This window comes from Chionomys nivalis, chromosome 7 (assembly GCF_950005125.1).
Source record: "Chionomys nivalis chromosome 7, mChiNiv1.1, whole genome shotgun sequence".
Classification (NCBI taxonomy): Eukaryota; Metazoa; Chordata; class Mammalia; order Rodentia; family Cricetidae; genus Chionomys; species Chionomys nivalis.
The window spans coordinates 32,104,941-32,120,992 of NC_080092.1; the positions used below are offsets into that span (position 1 = coordinate 32,104,941).

Here is a 16,052-nt window from a genome sequence, read left to right on the forward strand (position 1 = left end):
CATTTTACAGAAAGGAAGTGAGCAGCTGTGGATTTGGGTATTCTGCGGGGAGGAGGGGTTCCTACCAACCTTATGAGGTTTACATCTGTCTCTAACGGATCTTGCTAACCACTCAGACGCCTCCCCTGAGTCCAGGTTTCCTGGGCCCCAAACACAAAGTCACCTCCCGACAGATGTCAATTGTTATACACTATGCAACCGACCCAGTGAGAAGGTTATTTCTCAGAGACATTTAATTTAAAACTTAACGTTTAGTTTGGTTTTCTTTTATAGTCGTATCTCTAACATCTCTATAGGTTCTTGGAAAGCTTCATGGATCCAGGTCGTAGCGGACTATGAAGCCCCAGGCAGTTTCACGGAGCCGGCGCCAGCAAGCAGGTGACTGGACCGCCCCGGCCCTCGTGCGGGAGGGCGGGAGTAGGCAGGGCCTAGCGCGCATGCGTGGTGGTCGGACTTGCGCGTCGCCGCTCGACTGACGGGGACGGGGCGGCAGCGAGCACGCGCCCGAGGCGGCATCGCTGACCTGGGGCAGTCGGGACCATTCTTTCCCATCCTCCCCGATTTCTCTCAGGTGCCCTGCCCACAGGCCTGGTCCCTCGGCGTCCGAGCTGCCCTGAAGAGATAGCACGCGGCCTGACACGCCGTTTTCTCCTGAGGCACCCACAGGCGCGTACTCGCGCGCGGGCTGCGGACGTGAGGGCGGCGAGCGGCGGGGCCGCGGAGCCGAAGAGGGCCGTGCTCGCGCCCGAGCCGTCGCGAGGCGCGCGCGCGCTCCCGCCGCAGCCCGGGCCGCGCCCGCCCCGCCTCTCAGCGCCGGCCCCGGAGCCCGGTCCGCGAGCGGCGGCGGCGGCCGGAGGGACGATGAGCGGCGCGGCGCGGGCGGGCCCGGCCCGGCTCGCGGCGCTGGCCCTGCTGACCTGCAGCCTGTGGCCGACGCGGGCGGACAACGCGAGCCAGGAGTACTACACGGCGCTCATCAACGTGACGGTGCAGGAGCCCGGCCGCGGCACCCCGCTCACGTTCCGCATCGACCGCGGGCGCTACGGGCTCGACTCACCCAAGGCCGAGGTCCGCGGCCAGGTGCTGGCACCGCTGCCCATCCACGGAGGTGAGGCTGGGGCCGGAGCCGGAGGCCGGGCGGGGGGCGGAGGGCGCGGGGGCGGCGTGGCCGAGTGTCTGCGCGCGGTTCGGCCGCCAGTTTAGGGAATCGAGGTCCCCGCGCTGTGGAGCCTGGCCTGCTCCCCGCTGGAGAGAGAGGCTCCAGAAAGCTTGCTGCATCTCCCCCCCTAAAATTAAAAAAATAATACCAATAAAATAAAGACTTAGAACGAACCCCTCTTTTTCATTTAGGTAGCTTGTTTACTAAAGGGCATTGGAATGCGAGTTTGCAGGGACAGTTGAGACAAAGGAGGTGGTGCAGGGACGCAGAACTACTTCATGGTGGACGAGATGCTTAACCTGTATTTTGGAATCGGCAGGTTTGTTCTGAAATCCCACAAATTTATCACTGCGGTGAATCTCGAGGGATGAGAGAGCCCCCCCTCCCCCGCGCCCCGAACGTCAAAACGTGCGGGTTTTTTCTTCAGTGGCTAAGGGGAGGGGGTCCCTGTTGCTTTTGGCTTTCTGTGACTCCGCTAGTTTTGCTGTCATGAGACGAGATTTTTACATGATAAAGAACGCGAGAGTAGCTGAACTAGTAGCCAGGTGTTCGGTCACGGGTGCCCACCCAGAGGGAAAGTGGTAAAATGGTCAGGAATCGTCTTTGAAGCCATTTGATGTAGACTCAGGTCCCCCGCTCCCCTCCTGTGTATTCGGTCTGTGCATAGCTAATGATTTAATGTAAAACTTGTGTCTGTTAATTACTGGTAGTGTTTTAAAGGGCATATTTCACCGTGAAGTGTTGTATATGCGGTCTTTAGCAGGCAAAACCTGGGAGAGATGTCCCCTATCTTCTCTACACCCTCACCTCTAGAATGTTGAGAGGATTAAAAAAAAAAACAAACTGATATTTTGTGTTCAGATGACCTAATCTAGGCAATCTTTAGGGTAATGGTGTTTGCTTTTATAGTCTAAAATATTAAAAATATGCACGTCTGAGCTCTGTATTTGTATGTTAACACATACTAAGCTGTTTTCTTTGGGGCATACTGGCTGGTGTTGGGGGGGTGTCACATAAGGCTTCACCATTACCTGTCTTTTACTTAGACTGGGCTCTTAATTGTTCATTTTTACACCAGTGACCAAATGCTTATGGTGTATTTCTTATTTCACTAGGTTAGAAGCAGCACTTCAGGTCCCTGCTTGATCATAGAAGCAGTTTTTGTCTTTGCTCCATTCAATAAATATTTGCTGCCAGCTCTGTGCCAGTCACTGTGGTTGGGACATGTAATGTTGCCAAACTGTGGCGGTAACAATGCTATACTATTTTCTGGTGGGGAAGAGAACCGTGAGGGTCATGTGGAAGGGGAGGAAGAGGAAGAACGAGGCTAGCTCCTCTGCAGCAAGAGCTGTGCTGTGTTGTGAAATCTGTGGTTCGTACTTGGGGCTTGCTTCCCCCAGGCACCCCAAGACCATTGCCCTCAGTCAAAATGCTGGACTCCAGAGTGTTTCATGTGCTTGTTTGTCACTTGTCTGTCACCCCCAAATTAAGCCCCATCTTGGAGAATGCTTTTAGGGGTTCCAAGTGAAAGGCGCTGGGAACTAAAAGTCGGTCGTCACATCCTGTCCCTGGGGAAATAGCACCTTGAAGTTGAAGGCTCCGTATCAGACCTGTGCTGCACACACACTGTGATACTGGCAAAATAATTCCGCCTGGGAGCTTCATTTCTTATCTGAAAAATAGACTGATAATGTATTCGCCTCTCCTGTGGAGAAGAGGGATCATTATTGTTTTCTTTAAAAACAATTTACTTATTTTATGTGTGGGTATTTTGTCTGTATGTATGTGTATAATTGTGTGTAGTGCCCATAGAGATCAGAAGAGAGTGTTGAATCCCCTGGAACTGGAGTAAAGAACCATCCTCTGGGTGCTAGTAGCTAAGCCCTTGTCTTCTGCAAAAACCAACAACCGCTCTTAACTGCTGAGCCATCTCTCTCCAGCCCTTACCACATGAGAATTGTTCCAGGATTTCTCAGAATGATGATGGCAGGACCCTGTAGGTGGCTTTAGTCAAGCTTTGGACAAATGGTTTTCACCCATGTGGTCTTTCAGTCCAGCAAGTGCTGATTGAAACGCACGTTGCCAAGCACCATTAAAAGCCCTGGCGAAAAAGGAGGGCAACAGCCTGGAGTGAAGCTGTTAAGAAGCTTTACTTACGAAGCTCCCATTCAGAGGGACTCTTTTCCCAGGTAGTCTACCTGTAAGCTGTTTCTACACCTGTGGGTGTATATGGAATCCAAGATGACATGACATCTGCTTGTGCACCAGAAACTCAATAGTGTGTTTTATAAAGAAGACTATGATAGAAGACAGGTAAAATTATTCATGTGTAAGAAAACCATTTAAAGCTAGGTATGGTGGTGGATGGACACTTGTTATCCGAGCAGTGGAAATGCCGGATGATTGATGCTCCATAGTGTCCCAGGACAGCCTAGGCCATGGTGTGAGACCCTGTTCCCCAAAACAAAAACAGTAATACCCTTTCTAAAAGACAAAAGAACTTTACAGCTTTTCTAATGTTTACCGTAATGGCTAGTTGTATATCTATAGCTTGCTTTGTGAAGTTAGAAACCCTTGTTATTTTGCAGTACTCCTTTCAGGCCAGTTATGAGTTGTATGGTTAGGCATGTATAAATTACTGAGCTTTACTGTCCTCTCTTTATAAATGACAAATTGGCTTTATTTTTCTTTAGAAGATTTGCTATTTTAAAAGTACATTTTGGAAAGTGTTATCATTCTACTTTGTAAAATACTTTCTAAACGAGTATACTTTGAAACAAATATTTTTTATTAAACAAAATGTATCAGTGAGTGGAGATGCTCTTTGTTCTGGGCTAACATTTGCATGTTACCTGATAAAGTATTCATTTTTAGAAATGGAGTTTTGAAGGGGTGTGTTGTAACATTTATGAACAGATCTTAGTTGCTTTTTGGCTGCTTGCAGCGATGGTCAGCTTTGAATTAGGCACACACTAATCCCTTTGCAGAGCAGACCTAGCTAGTGTGTGGCACAGACATTGTAAATGTGCTTTATGTGCATGCACACTAGCTTTTTGTTTGAGCCCAGAGTGGGGGTTGGGAATGGAGAAAGCCCTGTGGTGGTGATGTAATTAGTATGTATGCAGATTGCTGGCAGCAAGAGTTTGGCATTGACCACTTTATGCTTTGTACAGAAAATTTCAGGATGGGGTGTTAAAAGCTTTGAGAACAGCTTTGCCGAGTAATAACCCTTACTGATAATCTGGCTGACGGGAGAGTTGCAGCACAGTCTTTAAAGGGTTTATCTTAGGTTTTTATGTTTAAAATTGTGATCCTGGTGCTTCCTTTAGCAAATCTGAAGTTAGATTTAAGAATTTTCATGAGCAGTGAAGGAGACTGATTAAAAACAGAAGGTGAAAGAGATCTTGTAACATTACAGTTGATAATAGCAGAGGAAGGCTACCAGACATAGAGATGTCAAAATAGTTACAGAAAAAAGTACATATGATCCTGGGAGCAGATACTCTGAACAGTCAGAAAGAAAACTCAGAGCTGAAGGCTTTGAAAACTGTGCTGAGATAATTAAATAGCTGGACAAGAAGAACATGTGGGGTGTTTGTGTGTGTGTGTGTGCGTGCGTGCGTGCGGTGCTGTATTTGTATTCAGCTTTACAGTGTAGACAATGTTTTTACATGGTATGTTTTCCCCTTCACTTTCGTTTCTATTGTCATATAAATGTTAGAAAAAAAATCAAGGCTCCCAACCTGCTACTTTATTTCTGTTTCTTTTAGAGCAAAGTGTCTGATAAATGTTTCTTTACTTTCTGTCTCCACTTTTTCCTCCCGCTCTTTCTTACAGGTTGAAAGTCTTTGCTATGCTAGTAATAAAAAAACAACTTATCGCAGTGGTGGCGCACGCCTTTGATCCCAGCACTGGGAGGCAGAGACACAAGAGTCTCTATGAGTTCAAGGCCAGCCTGGTCTACAAGAGCTAGTTTCAGGACAGGCTCCAAAGCTACAGAGAAACCCTGTCTCAAAAAACAAACAAACAAAAATACCTAACTGGTATGTTGGGTGATATAATCAGGATTCCTAAAATCTCAGTGTATGGAATGATGGGCTGAAGTTAAAGCAAAAGTTTTAACTTTTTGTTAAATATAATTTACTTACATATTAATTAGGAAATAAAAAGCATTACCTTCTTTGAGAGTTATTCATGGAGATAAGGGTCAATACTAGGTTGCATCTGGATGTAGGGCAGCTCCATCACACTTAGTAGAGGCCACACACACCTTTAGTTTATGGTTAATTCTGATTACAAGTTATAAGAGACAAACAAACTGAAGAACTTCATTTTGAATGTTATAACAGAAATCCTTCACTGGTAAGAATAGACTAATGTCATCTAAGATCCTTTCACCTGGAGCATGATGTGACTGAAAGAATGAGACAGATGTTTAAGAAACCTGCCAGAACATACTCATTAAAGAGAATATTGTTCAAGTTTCTTTTTGTAGTACTAGTGGCCAAACTCATGGCCGCACCTGTGCTAGCCACGCACTTTATTACTGAACTATATCCTGGCCCAAGAATATTGTGGATTTTTTTTCCCCTGACAGGGTTTCTCTGTGTAGCCTTGACTGTGCTGGAATTCACTTTGTAGATCAGGCTGACCTCAAACCCACTGAGATCCGCCTGCCTCTACCTCCCGAGTGCTGAGGTTAAAGGTGTGCGCCATCACCACCCAGCCAAATATTGTTCTTTATAAGCCAGTCGCATCGGAAGACTGTTTATACATATACATCTACATTTATAGCAACAAATCATTGTTAGTATTTGCTTTGTGTTTTAATTAAACAATTTAAAAAGATTTAATATACCAAATCTTTAATTTCTAGATAAATTTGATTTTTGACAGTCAGAAATTACTTGTAGGCAGTTTTATTTAAAATAGAGGAGATGGAGCTAGAGAGATGTCTCAGCGGTTAAGAGAGAGAGTGTACTTCTTGCAAAAGACCTAAGTTTGGTTCCCAGAACACATATTGGGCTACTCACAACTGCCTGTGATGCAGTTCCTGGGGATTCCTCTGGCTTTCATGGGCAACTGCAGTCATGTGCACATATCCTACATATTTAAATTTATTTTAAAAAGTTTTTTTTTAAGTATAGCATTCTTGACCCATTCATAAAATGCAGCCATTAAGTTTGTCTAGCCCATCACCCTTTGAAAAGTTTTATTATCTTTAAGTTTTTTGTGTACTAGGCATTTATTTATTATTTTCCATATGTTTAATGGTGCAGCTTTCCTATTGTTGGGGGTAATTTTGAGAGCCCTCCAAATACCATCAAAAAGAGCTTCAAAGCCTACTCTGTGCTTGTGCTGTGTGAGCTCTGTGTGAGCACAAAAATTCTGACCTGAAAGAACTTTGGGTCATCTTGTTGACAAGTTCAGCCTTGGCTGGATACACAACTCAGGCACAGCGTTCCGAAAGACTGGAGGCTTTCTGCAGTTTGCAGGTGGCGTTTGTTCTGAAGCAAGGGTTTCCAGAGCATTCTGTTGGAATACAGCTGTGCCCACGTGTTGGCTGGCATCAGGAGCTGCTTTCATACTGTACCTTCAGAGTTTATGGTTATGGAGCGCCTACAGAACCTGTGGTAAAATGTTTCTCTCCAGCTCTTTAAGAAAATTACCATATTTCTGCCATTAAGGACTGTATTATAATTGATGCTTTGATTGTTAAGTTGTCCCAGACTGAATTCTTGGAATAGGTCCTGTCTTCTTCATTTGAGCCAAGCTAGTAAGGTTGTGTTTGAGAATAGCAAGTGATTCAAGTGTGTAATTGTGTTTAATCCTGCGGGTCTTGGTGTGCTGGTGACGCGGATGGCAGGATCCTAGGAGAGGGTAGAGCAGGAGTGGACAGAGTAGAGCTCCATTATTGTACTGTATTGGACTTTAAATAGTGTGGAGACCAGAAAAATGAAAATCATTATTTTAACTTGTGATCTAGAAAGGTTTCATTTTTTAAAATGAGATTTGTTTAGTTGGGTGTGTTGGCACACGATTTTAGTCTTAGCACTCTGGTGACAGTTCTGAGTTCAAGGCCAGCCAGAGATACAGAGAGAGGCCTTGTCTTATCCCTGCACAAAGGTACTTGATGTCAAACCTGGGAACTTCTACTTCCGACTGTAATAGATCAACTGGCATTGGTTCCCTCTCCAACCTTAACCAATCAGAAAGACGGACAGCCTGTTAGCAGCAGTTTTAGATAAGGTCAGTAGACAGCACAGGATGGGGGTCCCTGAGAGAACAGAAAGGTGAGGGAGCCCCACCATTGCCTCCTGCTGTCTGGGAATTTTTAGACTGCAGTGCCGAGAATTAGAGCCTAGATGCAGGCAAGTAATCTCACAGCTCATGAGCCAGAGCTCCAAGAGGGTGAGGCAGTGCTGGAGAGGAGGGGGCTACAGAGAGCCAGAGCATTTCTTCCGGGGCCTTTCCTGGAGCCTGGGTACTGACCTGCATGAAAAAGTTACTAGAGGCTGGGAGAACTGCCAGAAAGGAGCAGTTAAAACAGTTCCAGAAGTTCTTAGGAGGCTGGGAATCTGTGAGGTTCTCATTCATAGGAGTAGAAAAACCTGGTGAGCAGGAGAATGTAGTGAAGCCAGATTACTCCTAGAGCAAAGCTGTCCTGGGACCCTCTCCCCCATTGAAGCTTAAAAGCAGATCTTTAAAGAATTTGATTTATTGAGACCATATAGTTTGTTCCAAAATGACAGGGTGATATTTAAAGGAATACTTTAACACATATCTCCAAAAGCCACAAAATCTGAAACTGACATCTAGTCCAGGATTACCAGACCTGTAAAAAGAAGCAGAAAAAAGGCCTGTCACCAGATGACAAGATTGCAGGTGGGAATGTTAACCGATCTTTAGAAGTGTACTCAGTGTGTTCAAGAATGGAAAAAGAAACAGAAAACAAGAAAAGAATGGGCGTTAGAAACATCCTAGATCAAAGTTCTTTGTAGAGCACTAGCCTTGAAAATGCGTAAGATTTGTACTGACTTGTGGGTGGGGGTAAGTTGTTGCTTTCAGTTTATCCCAGGCAATAAATGTAGGTAACACATATTGGGTATGTGCTACCTTCCACAAGTGGTGCTGGTGTTGCACATTGATTGTGTTTAATCTTCCTAAGAGCGTAGGTGGTACTCTTTTCCTCTTGTGGCCCTTGGGGAATTTAAGGAACTCCAGTCTTTTATTTGGTGCCTGTTTTCTTTATAGCACTTAACTGAAATTATGTATCTATTTCTTGTTTCTGGGGGCAGGGAGCCTGTCTCTTTATGTCCACTCTTGTATATTCAGTGATGCATATGGTATTTGGAACATAGTAGAGAGGTACTGAGCATTCAGTGTTAGGTGAATTAAAGAGAATGAGGTAGCGCGTTGTGGCCCTGGAAGTTGGGCAGGGCTGGGCTTGAGGTAGGCCTGCCTGATGGCAGTGCCCATACTCTAACCACCTCTTTGTGTTGCTTCCCAAGTGAGTTTAATAAATTATGATATATCCACTCAGTGGAATGTTACAGTGCCATAAAGGAGTGCATCATTAAAGCTCTGTGTGTGCACTACAAAAATAAATACAAAGTGTGTCAACTAAGACTGAGTTAAGTCCATTTACAGTGGACAAGAACTCAAAGTAATATGAAAAATAAAAAGGGTTTGTATCGATTCAATCGTCAGTGGCATTTCTCTGTAGCCAACAAATCGCTGCAGGTCTATGAGTTGAGTTTAGTGACGTGTGTGCTCCCCTGAGAATGAGCACTAGGGACAAACACAGATTATTAGTTTTCATTGCAAAAGGGGAGAACATAGGCTGGTGAGATGGGTGAAAGCATGTGCTGCGCAAACCTGACAACCCGAGTTCCATCCCTAGAAACAGCTCCACACAGTTGTCCTCTCACCTGGGCGTGAATGTGTGACATGGTGCCCCCACACACCACAATTAGTGCTTTAGAAAAGTTGAGGGCAAGTGTTCATGAGGACAAAAGGGGGGTACTCACTGCCCGGAGGGGATGACTGAGGAGGAAATATCTGGAAATTTGAATGTTGTGCAGTGTTTGGCCTTGAGCCCAGGGCCATGCTCATAGTAGACAAGTATGACTGAATTATACCCCATCCCTTTAAGTCTATTCTGTACCTTCATTAAGAGCAGGATGACTTCGGGGTTGGATAACATGAGCAGGTTCCAAGAAAATGCTGAAAGAGTCTGCTTTTCTTTAGTGAAACAACTACTCTAAGACCAGTTAAGACTGGTCCAGATGTAAAGCAAGCTAATTTAAGATACGATTTTAAGTAATGAGTCCAGGAAATGAGATGCAAGCACAAGGACTCAACTTTTCTATGTATTTATAGGGTAGTGGTAACATTTATTTTAGTTATGGTCGTTTTCACTGTGTAAAAATAACCTGGTGATTAAGCATGGGAGATTAATTACAATTTCAGAGCAGAAAGTCAGTGTTTGTGACCTTAGGTCATCTACCATGAGTAGGTGGCAAAACTGAAGACATGAAAGAGAGAAGAGCATGTTAGATAGCTCTGAACGGGCCGGGGTAATCCTCTCATAGGGTTGCAGACACTAGAAAGGTCTGACCACACAGGAATACAAAGAAATAATAAAATCAAAACAGATTAGAAGAGTCAGTGAATTGAACCCTGTTTTGTGACAATCACAAAATCCACAGGTGCTGTTTAAAGTTGACAAACTAAGAAAGAATGGCTGCTGTCTTTTTGGAACTGTGAAGGCTGGCCAGCAGAAGAGCTAAAAACAGAAGTTGGCTGTCTCTGGGAATCAGAGGGGTGAGGAGTAGCTGTACTTGTTAGTGAGCTGTTGGGTGAATTTGCCTTTTCTTAATGTAAAATTCCACCCTTTCCCCTCTGATCACAGCAAATGAATCTGCTTCCTATTTCTCTTTTCCGCCTTTGAAGAAGTTCCCTATTTTCCCAGTGTCTGAGATCCTTTCCGCCTCTAGTGGCATCCAGTGTTTAGGACTGCGTAGAGACTAAGCTGTTTCTCAAGGTCTCCTTGATCTATAAGACCAGAAGAGACAGTTGCTTTGTTTTCCTAAACAGATCTAGGTTCATGGACATAAAATAATTTACTGCTGCAGTCACCAAATTGCCTGGCTAGTCTTTTCTTATTCTTTCAAGTAACTTCTTTACTGCTTTATTATGGTTCAAACTTGGTTCATGAACTGTTCCCTGGCCCCACTGGATAGAATGAGTTTCCTCTTCTTGATTTTATTTTTTTATTTATTTATTTATTTTATTTTTTTTTTTTGGAGACAGGGTTTCTCTGTAGCTTTGGAGCTTGTCCTGGAACTCACTCTGTAGACCAGACTGGCCTCTAATTCAGAGCTCTGCTCTGCCTATCTCTGCCTCCCAGGGCTGGCATTAAAGATGTGCAGTTTATTTATTTAATGAGTGCTTGCCATTTTCAGAGCCTCTGATAAGTAGCTGTCATCCCTCCTCTCTTTTTGTTTTTTGGTCTCTGATTTCCCCCCCCCCCCCAACTTCTATCAGTCTTTTGCAGTTTCCAGAATTCCAGAACTTTCTTTAAATTTTATACAGTCATGTCACTCCTTGTTTAAACTCCTTCAGTGGCTTCTCATCCCTAGAATGGGAGTCTGAACTCTGATTTAGCTCTAACCTCACTCTCCCTCATGCCATTCATTTACCTTACCATTAGCAATTTACTTGCTAAAACCATTCAGTACCCCTTTGGTTCTTAGGACTTGTAAATTTTATTTACCACGTGTGCCTCATGTTTGGGTCCCAGGACCCTCACAGAAGCTGAGCATATCAACACATGGGCAGATATCTGGAGCTCATTGGCCAGTCACACACACACTAAATGACACATATTTCCTGATATTAAACTTGTTACAAGGCCGTGATGCGTGATCAGATGCATAGACCCATGGGATGGGACTTAAACCCCAGTATCCGCTCTTAGGTTTGACCAGTTGACTTTGGACAAGGTTTTCAAGGAGTTCTGTGGGAAAGAATAGTCTTTCAACCAAGGGTGTGGGCATAAGAAGCCAAGAGTTTTCCTTGTCTGACAGGAGGGTGGTATGCTAGGGATGGAAAAATTCTTTGCATTTTGTGATCTAAAACACTGTGGGAATTTGGAAGAAATCACACAAGAAAACTTGAAACTACCTGTTCTTGTGTGACTTCTTCTAGCCGTCCACACAATTTTCCTCTGTGGGGACTTGGTTAATAATGGCTGTTCCCCTTCCCTGTCCTGTTCTCTATCCCTGTCTCAACAAAATGTCTTAAATGCCTCTTGACAGTATCTTCTGCCCTCTTAGTGTCAACTACACAATTCTTGCCTGTCTCCTGCACTTCACATCATTGGACCAGACTATGCTATCCTCTGGTCAGTCCCATCATATACTGGGACTAATGGTACGTTCTAGAATAAAGAAGTGACTTTAAAACAAACGTGCACCCATGCCCTTTACATTTCTACCCAAGAGTTAATGTCTCAGACACTGTCCTGGATTTTTTAGTTTGGGTCTTGTTATGTAGTCTAAGCCAGCTTGGACCTCTTGAGTTCAAGTGATTTTCCTGTCTCAGCATCCAGCTGAATTCTTTGTAATTGTTGAGACACGGTGTCCCCATGTAGCCCAAGACTGACTGTAACTTGACAGACATCTCTCAGCCTCCCTTGTGCTGTGATTACTGACATGTGTCACTGCCCAGCTTTACTCTGGATTCTTGGTCGTATTCTAGATCCCTGTGTACATTAGCCATATTGAGTCAGTCATTAACTTTGGTTGGTCTTTTGGCAGGCAAAATTAGAAGACTTTGTTGACTGAGCTGAGTCTCTTTGTAGTCACTTTGTAGTTTTTAACAGGGAGTGCAGTCTCATGTGTTTTAGTAGATAATGCTGTTGGCTAGGAACTTAGCACCACAAGATCTTAGGAGTAGCAACAGTTGAATGTTAAATGCTAAATTTCAAGAGAGATTTAGACTTAGACAGTATTGTCATGTGGGTGATAGTACAAAGCCATGGGAGTGGATGTGTACAGCTTGTTGAGAAAAGTGGGCAGAGGACAGAACCTTGGAAAATAAGGACAAATAGTCAGAGGTGAGAGGAATGCATGATAGATAGGAGCCAAGAGAAGAAAGGGCCTGAAGGAGTTGTACTCAATACTGAAATCCTTTCGTGAATAGACAGTGAGGTGGTTTAAATACTTAACACTCCTATTGTACTCTGGTACCACTTTTGTGTGAGGACTGAGCTACGTATTTTAACTTACTTTGATTTATAGTGTCTCTCTTTTGAATGAGATATTTGTTACATCAGTTGTAATAGAAATTATTTTTGAATATGGCTTTTCATGTAAAGTGATTTGTATTAGCCATCATTTAAAATTGCTTTTAAGATGCTTTTTATTATGTCATGGAGAACATCCAACAAATATATTTGAGTTCTGAGGATGTGAAAAATAATCAAAATCCATTTGAGATGTACAGTAACTAAGTACAGAAGACAAACGATAATGGATAGCTATTGACAGTTGGTAACTTGCTGACAGTTGAGCTATGGATGACCCTTCTCACAGTGTTGTCCCACATCCAGCACCAAAGGTGTACAGAAGATGTTTTATTGCCTCTTTAAAAATTCTATACAAAAAGGGAATAACTTTTGATAAGTTCTTTAGAACATGGCCAAAGAAATAAAAATTGCCAATTAGGAATATAGAAGTACATACTTTAAAAAATACTATATCTAAAAGTAAAACATGATTAGAATAATATTTAAGAGAATACACATTTCAAATATTTTGTCATTGTTAAAAATCGAACTAGAGGATAATTGAAAGGAGCTTTTTTTTTTACTTAATTTTATTTAACTTAAACTAATCTTATTCAAGAATGAGAGCAGCAGAAAAACATTTTCATACGTAAAAAATGCAAGTTTACTGTAGTATCTCCTTAGAAGAATTTCTGAGGGATGGAGACTCCCAATGAATGGAGAGGTGAGATGTGAGGACTTAATGTAGATGCTATGTGTGTGTCCACTAACTGGGTGCAAGGGTGCTGAAATACTAGTCTTACATTGTTACGAGCATTTCAGTGGGAGTGTTTTTGGATGATGTTAACATCTGAACTCATAGATTAGTAAAACAGTCCTTTCTAATGTGAGTGAGCTGTGCATTCAGTAGCAGGATTGTAAAGAACAGAAAGGTCTACTTTCCCCTGGTAAGAGCATTCTTCTATGCCTCCTGCTTCCCGACTCCCACCTCCCACTTGCTTGCCTGCCTTTGGCTTGTACCCTCAATCTGAATCCTCTTTTCCTTGGTTCTGTGAGATACAGGAAGGAAAAAAAAAAAAAACCCTTCCCTCAAATATGTTACTAGGTTCCTCACTTCTGTGTGTGGCTTACCTTGTGGTCATCATTCCTCTGTTCCCGTCCCCTCTTATCCCTAGGGCTAATGTACAAATAGATGACACATTACAGCTCATGGCTGCGTAGAAGCAGATGGCTGGATTAAGTAGGATTTCTAGGGATTCATGGTTTAGCTAAGAGCACTTTCCTAACGTATCTAGGGGTCTGTGTTCAGTATGATTTCTGGTGTTGTGTTTTGTTTAAGTGGGCAGATGTTGGAAGACAACTCGAAGAGTTAGATTCAAGCTCACTAGTGTACTAGTGAGGAGATGACCATGAGATTTAGTTTCCTGAGGAGATCACAGGCTGAGAGAAAGCATCAGAAAATTAGAATCGGAGAAGCTTGAGCTGCTCTAAAAAGAGCTTACCTCCCAGTAAGGGATTCTGGTGACCTGTCTCACAAGAAAGGTTGCCTCTGCACACTCCCCAGCTTCTGTTTTATCTTTTCTGTAAAATTATAACACTACTGCAGGAAGACAGAGCGAAACTAAGAACTCTCTTCCTAGTTGTGACTAGAAGTATAAATAAACCTTTCTCCCATGTCCGGTTCCTGTTCCCAGTATTTTTTTGGAAGTGACCTCCTGGTAGCAGAACAGCTATGTGGTCCTGTGGTCTTGCCTAGGAACTGAGGCAGAGCAGCAGCCTGTAAATGAATAAATAAGAAACACAATGATTTGACATAGATAGACCTGCAAATATTTCTTCCAGGCCTCCTTTTCCTGGAACTGGAAACATTCAAGAATTGCTGTTAGCTCATCAAAATCAAGACTAGAGATTTTTCTTGGAATAAGAAGAAATGGATGCCCTTCCCTGTGTAAATATTTCCCATTGTCCTCTCCTGAGTGTTGGCTTGCTGTGGACTTAATTTAGCTATGTCTGCTGTGATACTCAGACTCATCAAGAAAGATAAAAAGTACATTTTAAAAATATGACTGCTTTGTATATGATGTAAGTATTTTATTCTGGTAAGAAAAGACATACACCATGGAAAGCCCTAGACCATCAGTTCTCAACTGTGAGTCGTGTCCCCTTTGTGTGTTTCACAGGAGTTGCCTAAGATCTTTGGAAAATAAATATTTACATTATGGTTCTTAACAGTAGCAGAATTTACAGTTATGAAGTAACAATTAAAATAATTTTATGGTTAGGGTCACCACAGCATGAGAAACTGTATTAAAGGGTCACAGCATTAGGAAGGTTTAGAACCACTGCTCTAGACCTATATTTTAAGGGCTAGAGTCTCAGAAATCACCACCTAGGGGGATCAGGTAGAGGAAGAAGAAATAAAGACTGATAGCCCAGGAAACTGTGAAGGAGGAAATCACAGCTGGGATGCCATTGTTAGAATAGTGGTTCTCAACCTTCCTAGTGCTACGACCCTATAGTGGTATATTATTTTGTTTTAATAAATAAAGCTTGCCTGAAGGTCAGTGCAAAACAGCCACACTAGTCAGCCATATAGGTCAGGCAGTGGTGGAACACACCTTTAATTCCAGCAGTCATACTAGTTAGGCGGTGGTAGTGGTGCACGCCTTTAACCCCAGCTCTAGGGAAGATTATAAAATGGGAGGAGACAGGTCTCATGCTCAGTCTCATTCTGAGGCTTCGTGGAGGCAGGATCTCCATTTCCAGTTGAGTTAGAGGTAAGAGCCAGTGACTGGCTGCTTTGCTTTTCTAATCTTCAGGTTGAACCCCAATATCTATCTCTGGTTTTTTATTATTCATGCTACAATTGGAGCCCAACATTTGGGTTCTGAATTCATGAAAAAGCCACTGGCACAGGCCTGAGCTGCATGTGGGGATCTCACTGGAGCTCTACATGGGGCTCCAGCCCCACCCAGCTAGACTTTCTTTTTTTTCCCCTAGGCGTCTGAGTGAGTTTGGGATTTTCCTATTGTAACCTCTCTGAAACAGTCTCCAGCTGCCACCCAAACTCCAGAAGCACCTGGGCTCCAAACACCACAGGATCCACTGGTGTACTCGCCCTCCTTCCCTCCCCTCCCTCCCTTCTTCTCCCCCCTCCTCATGGGTTGCAGGCTCTCCCTGAACCCCCTTCTCAGACTGCTGCCAAACTAGGTAGCTACCTTGAAATCCAATCAGGCTTTTACTGTTCTACATAGCAGCAAACAACCTCACATCTTCATCAACATCATTGATAGATTTGGTAAGGTAATTGGGAATTCTTAAAGGGAGGAATTAGTTAAAAGAGAAAGTTTTTTCCCACATTAAAACAAATGAGAAAAACCATTACAGTGAAGGGATTTAGGTTTTTGTTTACTACACAGTTTGAAAATGGAATGATTAAATGAGAGGATATCTAATTTAGATGGGATTTATGTAATATCAATTGTAAACATTATCAACTTTATCATTTTTGTCTTATCACTAAAAAAGTTGGTTAATCTGAGAGCTAAGATACAAGCCTTAGCAAAACCTAATAAAAACAAATCACAAAGATATTCAAAT

At 43.2% G+C, this 16,052-nt stretch overlaps 1 protein-coding gene across 3 annotated transcripts in view; it reads left to right on the forward strand.

Moving 5' to 3' along the window:
• The first annotated feature begins 488 nt into the window (after positions 1-488).
• The window catches only part of Rnf130 (ring finger protein 130), a 105,741-nt gene continuing 90,177 nt past the window's right edge, over positions 489-16,052 (forward strand). For 2 of the 3 annotated variants that reach the window (XM_057773630.1, XM_057773632.1), the window contains exon 1: positions 490-1,108. In XM_057773630.1, the coding sequence (XP_057629613.1) occupies positions 862-1,108 (247 nt within the window). In that variant the 5' untranslated portion in view covers positions 490-861. Of the gene's footprint in view, positions 1,109-16,052 lie in introns of all 3 variants that reach the window. The other variant, XM_057773631.1, reaches the window with a different exon arrangement.